This window comes from Borostomias antarcticus (genome assembly GCF_949987555.1).
Source record: "Borostomias antarcticus genome assembly, chromosome: 10".
Lineage (NCBI taxonomy): Eukaryota > Metazoa > Chordata > Actinopteri > Stomiiformes > Stomiidae > Borostomias > Borostomias antarcticus.
The window spans coordinates 6562462-6580403 of NC_140243.1; the positions used below are offsets into that span (position 1 = coordinate 6562462).

A 17942-nucleotide genomic window follows, 5' to 3' on the forward strand; every position below is an offset into this window, starting at 1 on the left:
TAACAATGTAGCCTAATTTGTGGGTGCATATATATATGGGTCAATGACGTATAAGTAGTTAAAACTTAAATTACACTTCCCTAAAATTATTTTTGAGTGTCACCTATGACCTATTAGCCTAGTTATATTCAAGAATAAAGCCAATTGGCTAATTAATTTGTATTGTGATTAATATGAATGTATCCTCGTAAAATGTAATTCATAACATTTTTATTTATAACATTAATTTATAGACTAACGGTCATTCATTTATAACACTGATGTGTTAAATGTAACTTATCATAATCACAAGTTTAATAACATTATTTTATTATGAATACCACATTTTTTATGTAATTCATAGGCTACAGCATGGGTCTGTACAACATTTGTTGAAGGGTTGTTGTTTGTTTTTTTACTTTCTGCCTTACACTGAACAAAATGCTAACATCTATGAAAATATCTTTCACTTCATCCTTTTGAGAATTGTTTTTGTGTCTTCAAGTCAACAAAACAAGATTTCTTTTAAATATAAAATACTGGCGTTAGCCTACTGTAGGCTACCCTGAATGACACATCACTACTGCCCACAGATTTAAAGTGATTCCTTCAGCAATAACAATAATGACCCTGTGAAATATTATTAGTTGCAGCCATAGTCTCTTTCTTTTAAAATAAAAAACAGGATCTGTTAGGTTTGGCTAGTCGCACAGCAATGGAGGAGGCGGATGAACAGGCTCAAGCCCGGAGGGGCGGTTTAATGGAACAAAAGAGGGGAACCACAACATGGTTTGCCACGAAATAATAAGGGAGGAAAAAATAGGTACCAGAAAAATGCTGCCACTAAATAATAAGACACAGTGCTGGTGGGAGCTGGAGAGGTTTGGAGGTGGCGCAGGGTGAGGGCTCTGCAGGCTGGCACGACTCACTTATGGTAAGATCTGGCGAGGAATGAAGTGCAGACTCAGGTGTAGTGATGAGTGATTAGGAACAGGTGAGCAGAGGAACAGGTGCGCTCGCGCTGACGTGCTGGGAACCTCGGAGTCCGATTCCCGAGAGGTGAGAGGAACGAGAGGGTAGAGTCGGCAGGAGACGGGAACGGGAACGGGAACGGGAACGGGAACGGGAACGGGAACGGGAACGGGAACGGGAACGGGAACGGGAGTGACCGGTAGCCGGGGGAAACTCCGGAACTGTAGCGCCGTGCCCGGTCCGAGGCGACGCGCAGATGAGCGCCTAGTGGGAGAGGAGAGAGACGGACGTGGAGGCGAGGACGGGCGAACCGTAACAGGATCAGATGTTTGGATGACAGAAGAATTATTTCCCTGGTGAAGAAAGGCCCTTTCACAACAATTGTCCAGATCAAGAACACTCCCCAGGAGGTACGCATAGAGCCTATGTGTCAAAGTCAACAATCAAGAGAAGACTTCACCAGATATAGAGGGTTCACCACAAGATGTAAACCATAGGTGAGCTTCAAAAACAGGAAGACCAGAGTTTGCCAAAACATTTTTTTAAACTATACAGTTCTGGAACAACATCCTATGGACAGATGAGACAAAGATCAACTTTTACCAGAATGGTGGGAAGAGTATGGAGAAGGGAAGGAACTGCTTATGATCCAAAGCATACCACCTCATCAGTGAAGCATGATGGTGGTAGTGTTATGGCATTGGCATGTATGGCTGCCAATGGAACTGGTTCCCTTGTATTTATTGATGATATGAATGCTGACAAAAGCAGCAGGGTACATTCTGAAGTGTTTTGGGCAATATTATCTGCTCATATTCAGCCAAATGCTTCAGAACTCTTTGGACGGCACTTCACAGTGCAGATGGACAATGACCCGAAGCATACTGCGAAAGCAACCAAAGAGTTTTTCAAGGCAAAGAAGCTGAATGTTCTGCAAAGGCCAAGTCAATCACCTGACCTGAATCCAACTGAGCATGCATTTCACTTGACAAGAAAAAACTGAAACCGGAAACCGTCCAAAGACAGTTGCAGTAGAGGCCTGACAGAGCATCACCCACATCTGGTGATGTCTATGGGTTCCAGCCTCCAGGCTGTCATTGGCTGGATGTAAATACCCATAAATTACAGCTGAAAGTCTGCACTTAAAGCACATGTTGAATGTTTCATTTCAAATCCATTGTGGTGTACAGAGCCAAAATGATGAAAATTGTGTTAGCGTCCAAACATTTATGGAACTAACTGCATCCTTGCTGCGTTTCGGACAGAGATAGCCTATGATTTCTATAGCCTACGTGCTGCACTTTCTGTACCAGCGTCGGCCTAGGCGTAGACAAGCGTGTATTTGGCAGCAACCTGCAAAGCCAACCACAGCCAACCCTCCAAATAAACGCAGGTGAAAACAAGTATTCCTATGGCGGGCAAGAACAATAGGCTACCAGCCCACTGTTAAGACATAGGCCTATTGACCCTGACACTTGTTAAAATCAGTCTCTTGGAACAACTATGCTGAGAATTTAAAGTAAGCTACAGCAAATATAAACCAGAATTTCAAATGGAGACAGCCCTGACCCATTGACTGGTCATGTCTATGTTTTCTCTCACTCTATTGCCATCAGATTATTACCGTACTGTAGCTCTCCAAGAGTCCCACTGAGGCTGGTACAGACTGAACCTGCATGCAGAGTGTGAATGGCCCTGCGGCTGTGGTTCAGGAAGCTGGGGCAGCAGAGCAGAGTTCTCTCTGGAGCTAAGCTGCAGCCCAGCTGAGCAGGAGCAGACATCTGCAGCAGAGTCTCCCCAGCGGCCCCCATCATGGATGAGGCTGTTCTGGAAGTCCAGATTTGATTTAGAAGGTCTGTCACATAGGCAGAGAGAGAGAGAGATGAGAGAAAGAGAGTGCACTGCTTGCATGTGCAAGCAGACCACTCTACGTTGCTATACATTAGCATGAAAAAAGATGCTGAGTGAGAATGAATTAGATTAGCTTGTGTTTGTGTGTGTGTGTGTGTGTGTGTGTGTGTGTGTGTGTGTGTGTGTGTGTGTGTGTGTGTGTGTGTGTGTGTGTGTGTGTATGTGTATGATACTGTAGCCTATGTGCTTGTGCACATTGTGTGTGTGTGTGTGTGTGTCGTTCTGACAGGTATGGTAATGTTAGATGAGGACCTCTCAGTTATTAATGAGATGGGGTTCTACAGGGCTGTTTTATTCCACATTTATCTTTAGGCTTTCAGTCGTCTGTTTTATTACTTGCGTGGGTGTTTAGTGTTGTAGTTGAGGGTACCGAAGTTAATAGAGTAAAACCACTTATTCAATCACACTTGATCTAAAAACGCTACAAATGCAATACATGCTTGAACGTCTGACTTCCAATTAGAGGTATATCAACTTTAAGAGTCTTCTTTTTTTTTACTTTAACAGAGAGTGGATATGATTCAGTATGCAGTGTTGAATTCCTAGCCTATCATTTTCGTTGTTGTAGCTCAATAACTGCTTTATTTGTGACACATATATTCCTGTTTTAGAATAAGTGCCTTTTGTATGTCAGAAAAAAACAACATCCACACTAAATCCCAGGGGTATTCATTTAATATTTTTTTATATCGGCATAAGAGCAAGGAAGGGGGAAAGTTTACTAGGGTACCCACACAGAGAATAGAATACAGTGGCATCGCACGTAGGGAGGGAAGGAAAGGGAGAGAGAGATGGAGGAAGGAGGAGGTTTATCTGGACACATTAGCACAGAGGGGAGCAAGACATACACAAACAGCAGTGTCCTTCTAGACATCATATACCTTCTATACATCATATACTTTCTATTCATCATATACATTCTATACATCATATACCTTCTATACATCATATACCTTCTATACATCATATACCTTCTATTCATCATATACCTTCTATACATCATATACCTCCTATACATCATATACCTTTTATACATATAGCTCCTATACATCATATACCTCCTTCCTTTGAAAGTAGCACGCAGGCAGGCAAATGCGGCAACCCCTTTAATGATGAGTGTGTCACTGAGTCTCCCGTGAGGGCTGTTGTGTTGAGTGATATATGCGGCCACCACAACAAAGCACGACTCACTTGCCAATCACCTCCCGCTGATCAAAAGTGGCAGCTACCAAATGAGCAGCACTCAGAGACCTGCACTCGTCCTTTATAGCAAAATGAATCCTCTACTCTACTCTCCTCTTCACCTTTTTCAGAATCTACCAAATATATTTCTAAACAGAAAGTGTTGATTTCTTTTTGGTTGTCACTCAACAGCTCTGTATTCCATAAAAGCTGTATGGGGGAAAGCGCTTCCTGCAGTATAACTTTTTTAATTAAAGATTCCCGTTCAAGAGCTCTTGACCTTGGTGTCCTTCTCCTCGCTGAAGGGCAGCCCTGTCTGGCCTGGGAAGGAGGACACTGTGAGGAAGAAGTAGGGGTTCCCGGTGCAGCGCATGGCGATCATCTGAGGCACGGCCGCGTAGAGCAGGTTGGCAGCCAAGACAACCAGAAGGGTATCTCCGGGGATACGGTACGGGTCCAAGGTGCGCGGGTGGAGGGAGCCTCCGATGTGGGCCCACTGGCACTGGAGTCAGAGAGAGAGAGAGAGAGAAACAGACAGAGAGAGACAAGGGGGGATGGTCTGTCATTTATTATGTCTTCCTGGTTTGATCTGTGGCTATGGCAGCTAGCTCAGTTACCACATGTTTTACAGCTGACGGCACATTCTGATTTTCCACCCAAGTCCTTGATGAATGCTGCTTCAATAAGGCTTTCTGCCCTACAGCACTTTGACAGACTCTCTGTGCAGTCCTATCATTAGCTAGTAGCTGCTATCCAGCGCCAGTGATACGTACGCTAGCACATAGCGCCTAGAGGTCCTGCTGCTCAGATATCGTAGCTAGCTGGATAGCGGAGTCTTTTGATTAGGGATGCCAGGTCCCGAGGCCGTCCTGCCCTTATGTGGAGGCGGAGAGACGCTGCAAACTAGTCTTTGCAGGACAGAGCTTTGATCATCACAGGCTGCTGCTTGATGGATTCCTCTCTCGCCATTATCCCAGCGGGGCCGAGATAAAGCTCCAGCTTCACACTTCTCGTTACAGGAAGTAGGCCTACTCTAGACTGTGCTGATTGGTTATCATGAGCGTGGACGGCACTGGGAGGTCTTCTTAAAGTATGACACGTCCGATGTATTTTTGTTCAATGAGAAGACAAGATGTTGTGGTACAGTAATATGACTAAGCCTTACACTAACTCCATAACGAAGAAAGAGACGTGAACCACCAGGCTTTAACAGCTGAGATGACTGATAAGAACTCAGGTCATGTGACTCATATCCATCAAGGTCGTCATGTGAATGATAACCACTGAAATATATTGCCATTCATTTAATAAATGGTTAAACCAATATACATGAGTTTCTTGATTGAGCTCCATGAACCAACCTGGGCCATGGCGCCTGCGAGGAACACACTGAGGTCGGGGACCCAGTTGCAGCCCGGCTCGATGAGGCCGTACACCAACGCCCCCAGCATGGGCACGCCGTAGAACAGGAAGTACAGCATCTAGGTCAACATCAGAGTACGACAGAGAGAGAGAGAGAGAGAGAGAGAGAGTTCAGCAGGGTGAGTTCACCATCCCTGTCCCACCGTGCGGCTCCAACACTCTGATGGACAATTAATACAGTCACCCTCGTCTCCTCCAGGGCCGGACACCACAGCTGCCCAGGCACTCATATAGAATACTGATGACCAGCACTACTGCTGGCTGTGTGGACAGCACACACTCCCAAACTCACACACTGAGACACTGGAGCACACACTGACACACACACCGTCACACACCTAAGAGCCAAACTGCAGTGCACACGTACAGGGGTCATAAAAGCGACTCTCACTTGCACTACAGCTGAAAATATTTAGAGAATGAAAGTCAGTTTACTGCAGAAATAATGGTATTAAATTGAACCTTTGAACAGTGCCTTCTACTCTGGCTCTGTGATGCTGATGAATCCTAATGAACTGAACCCAGAAGCTGAGAACCAATCACATATGCCCTTCAGTCTTTGTGTGTAGGAGTGTCTCTTGTGTCTGCGCCAGGTCAACTGTCTGTCGGCCGTGGTTTATCACCGTCAATGATTAAAAAGGTCGGTCAACGCAAGAGCAGTGCAACCCTGAGAAATCTCCTCAAGCAGACACACACACACACACAAAGAAACACACACACACTAGATCACTCAAACACATTCATTCATTCATTCATTCATACACACGCACACAAAGAAAACATTTTACACATTTACACAGACATTTTACACATTTACACTGCATTGGAATGCACACAGACATGCCACTACACACACACACACACACACACACACACATACACAGACACACACACACACACACATGCATACACACACACACATGCATACACAAACACCAACCACCTACTGTGATGCTGATGGGGGCCTCAAGGAGGATTATCTTATCAACTGCTCAGCATGCAGCTCCCTGATCGATGAGCCGTCATTGTGCCGCTACTCAAAGCCACAACAAGGTCTTTTGATAACCTATTGACTGGGATAAGAACCGTAACGAAACGAGACAGGAGAAGAAAAAACACTTGCAGATGAAAAGAATCTAACGGCTGTGACTGACCACAGCGTAGTTGACCAATCACCACAGCGTAGTTGACCAATCACCACAGAGTAGTTGACCAATCACCACAGCGTAGTTGACCAATCACCACAGACTAGTTGACCAATCACCACAGCGTAGTTGACCAATCACCACAGCGTAGTTGACCAATCACCACAGAGTAGTTGACCAATCACCACAGCGTAGTTCCAGACCCACAAAGCCCGACTGGCCTCGCAACCCCGACTCCTTGTTGCCCTAACGATGAAAAATGTCTTGGCTTCCAGCTCTGTGAGATACATGGCTTCAGAGGTGGGATACAGACAGTGTTCAGAGCGGCTGCCAGTGTGATCTCCCTGATCAGGGCTGGCTAGCCCATTATGTGCCATTTAAAACAGAGCTGTGGGAGACTACTGTATCAAGGAATACCTCTGACGCTACAGTGAAGCATGCCTGATGTCTAAATTACCCACCATCACCCGGGGGTAGCCTACAGGATCCTTCAGGTAGGGCTCGTACTGCTTGAGGTAGACGGAGCAGGCCTCTAGGGGGGCATCAAGGGCCACCTGCACAGAGAGACACAGGAGGAGGGAAGGTTCAACTGTCTGTCTCTGATCTTATTACACTCTGTGTGTATGGATATGCACAAGTTACTACATATCACAGTTCTTGCCATAAGGCCCTGCCTATATATTGAAAGCTCGGCAGCAATAGCGAACGTAAGCGTAGAGACTAGTCTCACCATGCCCCTGAAGATGGTGAAGGCCATGGCAGCGAGTGCCAGAAGCACCAGCAACATGTCCTGGGGGCGCCAGATCAGCTTAAAGGACTGGGCAAACATGGCCTGTGGAGGGAGAGATGGGTGAGCTTCAATAGTCTGGAGAAACGTCTTTTCCTTGTCTTGTCTCCATCCACTATGGACACAGCGGAAGAGGAAATGAAACAGGGATGGTGGGGGGAAAAGGAATCCACTTTTTCACTCGAAGGGTGTGAAATGCTGACAAACGGCTAACGTACAACACGTCGTTCTTTAATGCGACCTCAGATTAAGGAGATTAAAGAATCATGTAGCCGATTGGCCTTGGCCCGCTCTCACATTGTATCCCCCGGTGAGCTGCGTGTGCTTGGGTCTGATGAAGAGGGTGATTGCCCCCCATACGGGCACCAATAGGAATGGCACGTTGAGCCAGAAGGCAGGGCGGATGTCTGACCCATATTCACCTGCCAGGAAAGAGAGAGAGAGAGACAGAGAGAGAGAGGGAGAGAGACATAGAGAGGGAGAGAAGTTCATCCACTGGATTCTAGAACAATGAGTAGTTGGATACTTACTGAAGTAGAGCAGTCTATTTTTAACCGTGTTAAAAGTTGACACACTTTCAAAAGGTTCACACATGATAAATTCATGAGACCTGCACCCCAAAGGAGGATCACACAAATTAGGACCTTTAGAGTCTTCATTCTCACTAATCTAAATCCAGGATTAAAGTAATTAACTTCAATAAGGTGGCAATTACACTCCCCATGGTACGATCTGAGCAAAGATACAACTTAGAAACAAATCAAAGGGGACATATTACCAGGGGGTTGATGCTGAAACTCCAGACAACAACAAATGCTTTGAGTCTATTTTTGCTTTGTTCATTGAATCCCGGAGGCAAACGTGTTGTGCATTCTATTGGCAAGTCTAAACTGTGACACTGATGCTACAAGGCAGTGCAGTCAGCCACAAACTCCAGTCTCACAGTGGGGAGGAGGTGGGGCTCACCTACAACGATCCCGATTACAAAGACACTCATGTTGGCAAGCAACGAGCCAGCCCAGAAGAGACCCATGTTGCGATAGTTCTTCCTAGGGGAAGAAAACACAATGGACAAACTAAAGCACAGAACCTCGGCTCGCCAAGCAGGATTACTCATCACGGGTGTGGTCACCAAACCACTGATCTGACCTGAAGGCCCGGGTGACACAGAACCCACCTCTCAGTGATGCGAGAGATCATGACCAGGTACATGATGAAGTGGACTATTCCATCCCAGTAGCACATCATGATGGCGTAAGCTGTGCCCAGGTACGGCTCTCCCTGTAACATGATGATAAACTCTGCTGTTGCTGCAGTTATGCTGCTGTGAGGTGCTTTGAACAAGGGCACCTAATTGGCACAAGTGATAGATGACTTTGTAAAACTGACCGTTTTCTGGTAAAATTCCATGAATCCGGAGATCCAGCCATCGTATTCCAAGGCACTGGTCAGGTCAATGATACATGTGAAGGAAAACACAGCAAACCCTGCAGAGAAAATACAAGCGGTCAGTATTTCAGTACAGTTTCATATTAAAATGGGTGTGAGAGAGAGAGAGAGAGAGAGAGAGAGAGAGAGAGAGAGAAAAATATATATTGTGTTAAACAAGTTCATTTCTAAAGCGAGTTAACAAGGCCATTTAATGTAAATGCCTCAATTACACATTTGCGCAATAAAATTACTTGGATTAATGTGCCACTTCTGTAATTTCAAAGTGTTTTGTGATTAGCACACACTGATTGCGTTTAGTAAAAATGTCAGCTTCCCACATACAAAGGCCATCATTCAATTTGATGTGGAATTCAGAAACCTCAAGATGCTGAACAGCTCTGTGATGGAACATTCAACTGCCATTGTGATTTTGATAGAAAGAAAAGCTCTGCCCTCAATGTAATTAAACAAAGTGCTTTGTTTGCCTCTTTCAAGTGATGAATTGAACCGTGATTCACTTCCTGTAGTGAACCTAAACAGATGGTAGGTAAAATAATAAAAAATAAAAAGCCTCAAGAGCTGGTAATACTCTCCTCTCTCTCTCTTTCTCTCTCTTTCTCTCTCCTTCTCTCTCTCTCTCTCTCCTAATTTCTCCCCCTCAGTCTCACCCATCTCCATCTATCAGAGGTTAAAATATTTCCCTCCAACCAACCAGCTATTGATTTCCTGGGCTGTGGAGAGAGATAATGATGTCCTCTAGCTGAAAGGATAGGAGAGAGATTTATATTGGGAGCTGTAGGCTGAGTTTTCCTCAGGTTAAGAGCACAGCTGTGCTGAAAGCTAGGGCCCCTTTCTGAAACACAGAGGTGTGGGCCTGCGGCCGCAGCTCCCTACGCCAGACCTGGGAGACGCCTAACAAGTGGCAGAGGATGAAAAGGGCTGAGAATACCCAGAGAGAGGAGCACAGATACACCAGTTACATGTCGCTATACACACAGCCTTTCGCCTCCTGCCTATGGTCACTTGCCATTGAAACCACAGATTTATGTCTGCTTCTATAACCCGACAATGCACTTGTTCATTTACAGTTGCAAAATGTCTGTATACCGGTCTTTTGAATACCATATCTATCCATTACATTACACAGCATCAGAGTCAAATGTGTACATTTACAGTGGGCTTCGACAATACTGTTCCATTTTGTTGTAAAGTTCTGTTATAAAGTTCTGTTTCTCACCACTGTAATACTGAAGATTTACAATGGGACTATCTGTATTTCAGGATTAAGGTCTGTCTCTACATTGGCAAATGTCCTTGTATTGACACACACAGATAATGTATATCTGAGGGGGGGCTCTCTCACTGATAGCAGGGCTCCGACAGCTGCAACTCATCCCCTCTGTCTCACCTCACTCTCTACTGTCCCCAGATAAACGCACAGATAGTGAGACACACTCCCACACACACTCCCTGTCTCTACCTGTGGCCCAGTAATCTTCTGCAGGGCCAGGTTTATCTCCCTGGTCTAGCAGGGTAGATAGGAGGGGGATTATGGTTCTGTATTACGGCGAGGAGCAAGAGACCACTCTGAGGCTGATCCCTGAGGGCCCGAATAACCTCCGTGCTCGGTGGAACAGTGGCATCGCCATGGGCCCCATGCACACAGGAGGAGATATGGCTGGTAATGGATATTTTGCATTCCCAGTATATTTTTGGGAGATTAAATCTATCCTCATGTTTATATGTCTTGTCTAGAATGAGGATATAGTGCCACTACATAATATAACCATTTGAGTTGAGTTGAGAAACCCGGTACTGATGAGGTATAGTTCTGTTCACATGCCCCTAGCCTTACCTGTATGTGTCATGTTTCTAATCGCTACTGTAGAACTTGTGTTGTAAGAGACCAATTTGTTGTTGCTCTTGTCCACGTCATTCATGATTCAAAGATACAATACTAGTCTGAGTTCCAGCTTAGCTTCTGATCCCGATCAATGTAAGAAGCTTTTAGGTTGAGCTTTTTTATGTATCAGTGGACACAATGAAAGCAATTCATGTGACTCACGTCAGGGCAGGAAAGTTCTGTAAATCTTACAAGTGCACTAGAGTGATCCCCAATGTGAACAGTGGTAGTAGCCTAGTAGTGGACCAGTAGTGGTATATGACCTTTCAACACAGTTCACATTCACAGTGGGCTTTGGAATGTGTAGTATGGGATTGGTGTGATGAAATGAGTGGTCACACAATACCAAAGAATAAAAGGTCTTTGGGTGGGTTGCGCCATGTGATCAGGATGTACAGCAGGAGCACGACCAGCAACACCGCAGCACCAACATAGAGGATGACATAAGGCCTGCAGAGAGAGAGAGAGAGAGAGAGAGAGAGAGAGAGAGAGAGAGGGGACACTTATTTTAAAGTTGGTTGGTGTTTAGCATCATAATCACTGTTATAAAGACATTTACCATCATGTACAGCTTTATACAACGGTCCGTATAAAAATATTGAGATATTAGTGCTCGTTGCTCATGTCACAGCTAGGTCTCAGCTAATCATTTAATAGATCTTTATGGGCATATATATATATACACCCATAGAGACCCACTGTGCAAAGTACTTAGCTGTGACATGAGCAATGAGCACTAATATCTCAAGAGTGAACCGTTGTATATGATCATAAATAACCTTATAACAGGGCTTATAATGCTAAATACCAAACTATTCCTTTAAGAACATTCCGTAGTTATATTATTCAAAATTCATAACACATCGTCTCAACTTCTACTGTGTACTTTTAAAGAGCAATCTCCCTGTGATTTTCTGCCTCATTCTCCTCCCTAATTAGTTTCTGTAAATTTGTGAGTCTCCTCTACACTGCTACATTAGTGAGTGTGATGAATGGGCGGACACAGTAAACGATAATTATGCCAACACCCAGAGTAGCAAGAGGAATGATGCTGGGCTGTGAGACTACGTGACAGGCGCACAGGGACCCAGAGTGTGTGTGTATGTGTGTGTGTGTGTGTGTGTGTGTGTGTGTGTGTGTGTGTGTGTGTGGGACTGGGAGGGGTCTGGCGGGGACTCCAGGAGAGGTGGCTGCTGAGATGTCAGTAGGAAAGTGGAGATGAGATTGCTCATTTTAAAAGTACAGAGAAGCACAAAAGACATTTCAGCTTCAGGTGTCGGTCGCCATGACACTGAAGGTGTGATGACAGCATGAAGCGTGGTGTCTACCTCTCCGTGACAGTTCTGTTTAAATATCCTGCCCAGGTGTCTGGGTTGAGCAGTGCACTGCAGCAGGTCTACCTACCACCCCCTTACATTACTGTGTTTATGAAGCAGGGGTTACATACATGTTAGACTCCCCATGGTGTTCCAGCTCCAGCCCACAACTGGACCAACTAAATACGTCTAGGCCAAGGAAGTCATAGTGAGTTCTAGGCAGATGAGGAAGCAGGCAGGGTCATGTAGGGTCACCACAGCCTCCATGTATGTCAGAGGTTACAATCACTGCGCAAGCGATGAATGTGCTTGTGGCATCCCTGTGTAAACAACATCAATTCCTCTCCAAATGTACAATATGTGTGGGCCAACGGGAAGCCCCTCAGCTGCACCAGCGAAGAAGATTCATGCACACAACACTTTGTTTGCGAAGCTGTACAAAACAACACATAATATGAGCAATTTATCGCTTGTATTGTCAGTGTCCATACAGTCAACAGAGTGCCAGCAGATATATTCACAAAGGAGGAGTATGTGTGCTTAAATTAAAAATATGACAGAAGGGCAGAGGGCTGCATCCACAACTATCCCTCTGTATCACTGTTGGTGTTCAACCTGCTTCTACAATAGGCTACATTTTTCAAGATCAAGAGGCAGTTAACCTTTACAAATCAAATAAGTCTACAATTCTTGCTTTATATTTTTCTTGTTATAGAAAAAATATATCTAGTCAATAACTCCAGACCAACATTAAGAACCACAACACAATGAAACGCTTCATGTTTAGGCTCTCTCCCATGACCTGCATGGAATGCGGCTACCCTATTCATTCCACGACGCCTAATCTAGGCTGTTTCCCCATCACCATCAAGGGTTTTAGACGATGAAAGTTGGAGTTGGCTAATACTAACTTAACTCACAAAGAACAATACTTGTTTCGACATGGTTAAAGATTTGTCCAGGATTTATGGGTACATTTTTAGCTGGCACTCATGAGCTTATAGCGCCCTCAAGCGATGAAAAAGAGAGGATGTTCCGAATTAATGCTCGGGGGAGGGAAAAAAACAGCATCGCCTATACGGATTCAGTTATATTTGAGTGTCTTCATCCTAAATTAGAAATTATGGATAAATGTCAAGGCAACTGTAAAAAGATGAGCTAAATAAGCTACTTGATTAGTACCGTAATAAGAAGAAAGACTTACTCTTGCAACTCTGGCACGTTGTTCATAGTATAGAGGACCCCGAGAGCCGTCAGGGAAAATAAGAAAACAAATACTTCCATCTCTTCAATCGAATATAAGGTCCCTGGGAATCTAAACCTCTGTGAAAAGAAGCAAAGTACGCTACAATTTGGTTATCCGAGCGTAGTGATTGTATAGATTGGTTTTAATAATCAATAAAAAATGATTTAATGCCAGAAATATAGGCTAGATATTGTTAATATTAATATGGGTCTATATTAGATGAATCATGGAAAGTATATACAATAACACTCATTTGAAGAAAAAACACAATGAACTCTTACCGTCTGGCTACTCTTTGGGTGGATTCATGAAATGGTGGCTGTCCTGGGGCAGTCACAGCATTTACAGGGAGAGTAGGCCTAATGATGGAGACAAAAGCAGCTTTGGGGGCAAGTTATGCAACTAGGCCTATAGGTTTTGTCAGAGATTTGCATAATTTGCATTAGATGTGGTCCACTTTATCTTTAACGGTTTAGGCCCTACTTGAACCCACAATGAATTGTGTTTTGCAATTATCAGTATGAAAAGATTCCACATTAATTATTTCATATTTTATATTGACCTAATTTAAGTAGGCATACATGATGGGCATTGTGTTCAGTTTGTAGTAGTCTATAAACATGTGAAACATATAAGACATGCAATTTGTGCATTAGATAGGCTATATATGATTGAATTAAATTATCAATTCACCGTATTTATCACTTATTACCTAAACATTTTGCGTAGTGTGAGCTGGGTCACAAACATAGCAAGTTTTCTCCAGCAGGGGGCGGTACATCCAAAAACATAACATATTTGTGCAACTGTGAGGAACATGAATACTAATTAGTATTTTTGTTCTTTTTTTCCGGAAAGTATTTTTTGATATATAGGCCTAGCCCATGTCAGTCTGAAACTATCCAGAACTCTGCAGGAGGACATGCACCTGAATCTCACAGTCACAGTTGGGAGTAGGCAATTGGTAATGAAAGTGTCTTGTTTTAGCCTAGTTGTTCTATATAAACTATTGGCGCTAGCACCTGCGTCACAAGTTGTTGAATAACCTGCCTTGGTTAAAGGGGTCACTTGTAGGCTACCACATGTATAATCTGCAAATTCCTGCATCTTTGTAGGCTATTAGGCTATTATTTCTTTAGAGGACAGACAAATCAGAATCAGATTTATTTTTGCCAGGTAGGTTTTCATATATACTATTGCTATTACTATTTCTATTAAAGGTAAAGCACTTTTTCCCATGGAAGAACTGAATAAGGTTTCCGCCGTTGCGTTCATTTTTTGTGGAGTCAACTATGGTTTCATTCAGAAAGTGAAAGGACATTCTGATGTGAAGTAACAAATAAAGGCCCACCAATTCCACTTCAGACCACCTCAGAGTGTCACCCAGAGACTTTCAAGACATTCTGATGTGGCATTTCAAAATAAAGGCCTTGTAAAATGTTCTAAATGACCTACTATTTTCCTCCAATTTCAGATTAGGGTTAAAAGGAGACCGCCCATAATGCCACACCAATTCCACTTCAGAGTGGTAGCAGTGGCAAGTTGAGCCGCACTTTAACACATTCTCAGGCATATGTTGAAATGGTTTCAAATGCAAAGAAAAGAAAAAAAAGAAAAAGAAAAGCTAGGCCCACTTGTTGAATTGTGTTTAATGAATAAAAATACAATCAGATTTGAAGAAGTGACTGTGATTTCATTCAGTATATATAAATGTCTAACTGTGGAATATCTTAATCCAGGGAGGGAGGGAAGGAGGGAGAGAGAGGGGGAGGGGAGGGGAGGATGTGGGGGTGTATGGGGGGGTCTTAGAAGAGGGGAGGGGAGGAGGAAGGTGGGAGAGGAAGTAGGGAGGGAAATGACTCAATTTACCCCGCTCCTATGCTCAATTTACTCCATACATGGGGTAAGTTGTGCCACGAGACCACTCTTCTATTTTTACATGCTATAATATCAAAACTGTTATATTCAAACTGATTCTGATGGTTTGTAGGGATGCACAATATCCTGAAATATATGCTTATGATATATTAGTTAGCAAAAAAAACTATAATTGCCTTCATGTAGTGATCCTGAATATGAAAAGTGGCTTGACTTACCCCGGTCTCCCCTATAGTAGTGCAGGAAGCAAAGGGCAAATACAAAATGATGTGCAATGTGTTTATGTATGTGCCATGTGTTTATATACAATATGTGTGTGTTGTGTTTATGTGCATTGAGATCCTATGTGCAATGCAATCAAAGGTCATGTGCAAGTACTGTAGTGAAGTGAAGAGAGGCAGGAATGGTTGCATGAGTGTAGTGCTGGATAGCAATTCTCAGAACCCATGCAGCAAGCACAGGAGAATGGACCTGGAATAGACTGGAGAATCTGGACGATCTGGATACAGAGGTGCATCCTTTCATATCACAATCAATGCAGGGGCCTTTTGATTGCTGAATTTTGATAATAGGCCATATTCAGAGGTCTGACAAGACAATACAGTGCTCCATCTTGTCTGCCCCCCTGTCAATTTATCTGAATGTGAGCCCCACCTTGTGCCTCTCTCTCCACCCCCTGTGTTCGGAAAATGGGGACTGTTGTACCAGGAAGGCCGTGGCTGTGTTGACTGGAAACAGTTGGATCTCTTCCAGTTACGTCGTTCAATAAGTCATTGAGGAAGGATGGATGGAGCCAAAATGAGAAAAGCAACCAGGAAGCTCATATGCAGCTCCTGTTGTTTTACATCAAATCAAATATAGGCTCGTCAGTTAACAGGAAATTAAATAGCCCTATATCTTCCAGATAATTGTTCAATCTATTGCTGAATATGGAGTAATGCAATAGGCAATCACACCCATACATGGATGAATCATTTTGTTTGTTGTAGTTAGTATTCTAATCCATTTTAGAACCAGGCCAGGTCCAGCCTGGCTTATGTGCGTTGGCTGGCTTGTTTTTGTGCGGGACTAGTAGGACGGTAATGTCTGATAAATAAAGATGGGTCTTGTCACCTGGACACATCAGTTCCAATGCTTCCAATGCTAATCCAGCACAATGAGAGTGGGAAAGCCAGTTAGCTCATGGACTCACAACAACTAGCAGCAGCTTCCATAACATTAATGGTAGCGGTCAGTGGCTAAAGCAGTTACACTGATGATTCCTGTAATGTTAGCTATTTTGCTGCAATGGGTTCAACTTTTGTTTCTGGATAAAAGTCATGACTTGCTGTTTTGCACTTCCCTTTAGGTGGTGAATAAGTAGACCCAAGACACAGTGGGTTATTTGGACATCTACTAGGATCTTGATATTATATTGATATGAAGATATGAAAGTAAAGTATTTGCCCTTAGAAGTAAATTGTAATTAAAATGGTTCTTAGCTAAGTAACCTAGGTGGAGGCAGACTTGAAAGATCAATTGTAATAACATCATGAATGAACAATTGTAAACATAGTACTCAACAGAATAGTTAATACTAAAGTCTTGATTGAAACTTTTCCTAAATGCTTTATTAAACATACAGACATGCACATTAAAAGTAGCCATACGTTGTTATTTTGCATGTGCTCTCAGGACTAGTGTTGCACGATATACCGGTACCAACGGTTTACCGCGGTGCCAAAACGTCACGGTGCCAACTATGCTATAAGCTCCATACAACAGTACTACCGTTGAACACGGCAGGGGGACAATGTTATCTCGGTTCCCAAATTCACTGGTTTCTGCTAATGAGAAGACTGGCTCGCGACACCGTTGTGCAGCTCCCAATTTGTTGCCTCGCGCACACATCTCCGCAGTCACTGGCTCGCGACACCGTTGACAGCTCCCAATGTGCTGGCTCGCGCACACATGCATCTCTGCAGTCACAATATATTACCGTTATCTGTATGTCTGGGCGCGAGCCAGTCTTCTCAGTAGGCTATCGTAATGGCAGAAGCGTTCCCTAGCTCAGAGTCCGCACAATAACATTTAACATTATTGAAGAAACAAAACTCGAAAAGTTTAATATGGAATTATTTTGGTTTTAAACCAGATCAGCAAGGAAACGCAATAGATGATGGCCGTCCGTTGTGCAGCCTACCTGCTGTCACGTCGTCATGCACAGCTGTTTAAATTTGAAATGAAATTTGTTGTCCTCTCATTCCAACTCCAAACTCCTGAAAATAATGTGAGCTACATTATGTAGGCTGAGACGAATCCAATGATAATCCACTGTCCCACTGTCCCACTGCGACAGTTCACAGATGCCCTCAGTGGACAGCAACAGCCCACACTCTCCGTAGTTCAGGTGGTCATGTGGGAGATATTGTCTTGCCTTGCCCCCTCTGAAGCTGATAGCAACCTCGCCTGTGAAATGAAGGAGAAGGTTTCAGCGGATCAGCAGAAGCGATATGCAGACCGAGATTTACAGATCACCCTGAACTGTGCCACATTCCCCGATCCTCGTTTCAAGCACACCTTTGTGACAATGGAGCCTGAGGTGAAAGAAACCCTCATCAAGCAAGCGCAGCAGCAGGCCTCCGGACATCACACTGAGCCTGAGGTGCAGCAACCCGTAGACTCACCAGAGAAGCGGGCCAAAACTGACATGCGAGGGCTTCTCTCCAGCATCAAAACAAAGAAGAAGGGAGAAAGCAGCTGAGATCTCAGAGCTGGGGAGAGATTGACC

At 44.0% G+C, this 17942-nt stretch overlaps 1 protein-coding gene across 1 annotated transcript; it reads right to left on the reverse strand.

The window, feature by feature from the left end:
- Positions 1 to 4309: 4309 nt before the first annotated feature.
- tm6sf2b (transmembrane 6 superfamily member 2b) lies at positions 4310 to 13332 on the reverse strand (the record flags this gene model as incomplete). The annotated part of the gene is made up of 10 exons (XM_084443918.1): positions 4310 to 4546; positions 5406 to 5525; positions 7073 to 7165; positions 7342 to 7443; positions 7696 to 7820; positions 8365 to 8447; positions 8576 to 8679; positions 8788 to 8885; positions 11079 to 11182; positions 13253 to 13332. The coding sequence occupies 10 exons, from the start codon at positions 13330 to 13332 to the stop codon at positions 4310 to 4312; spliced, it is 1146 nt and encodes a 381-aa protein (XP_084300044.1).
- Between the last annotated feature and the right edge of the window lie 4610 nt (positions 13333 to 17942).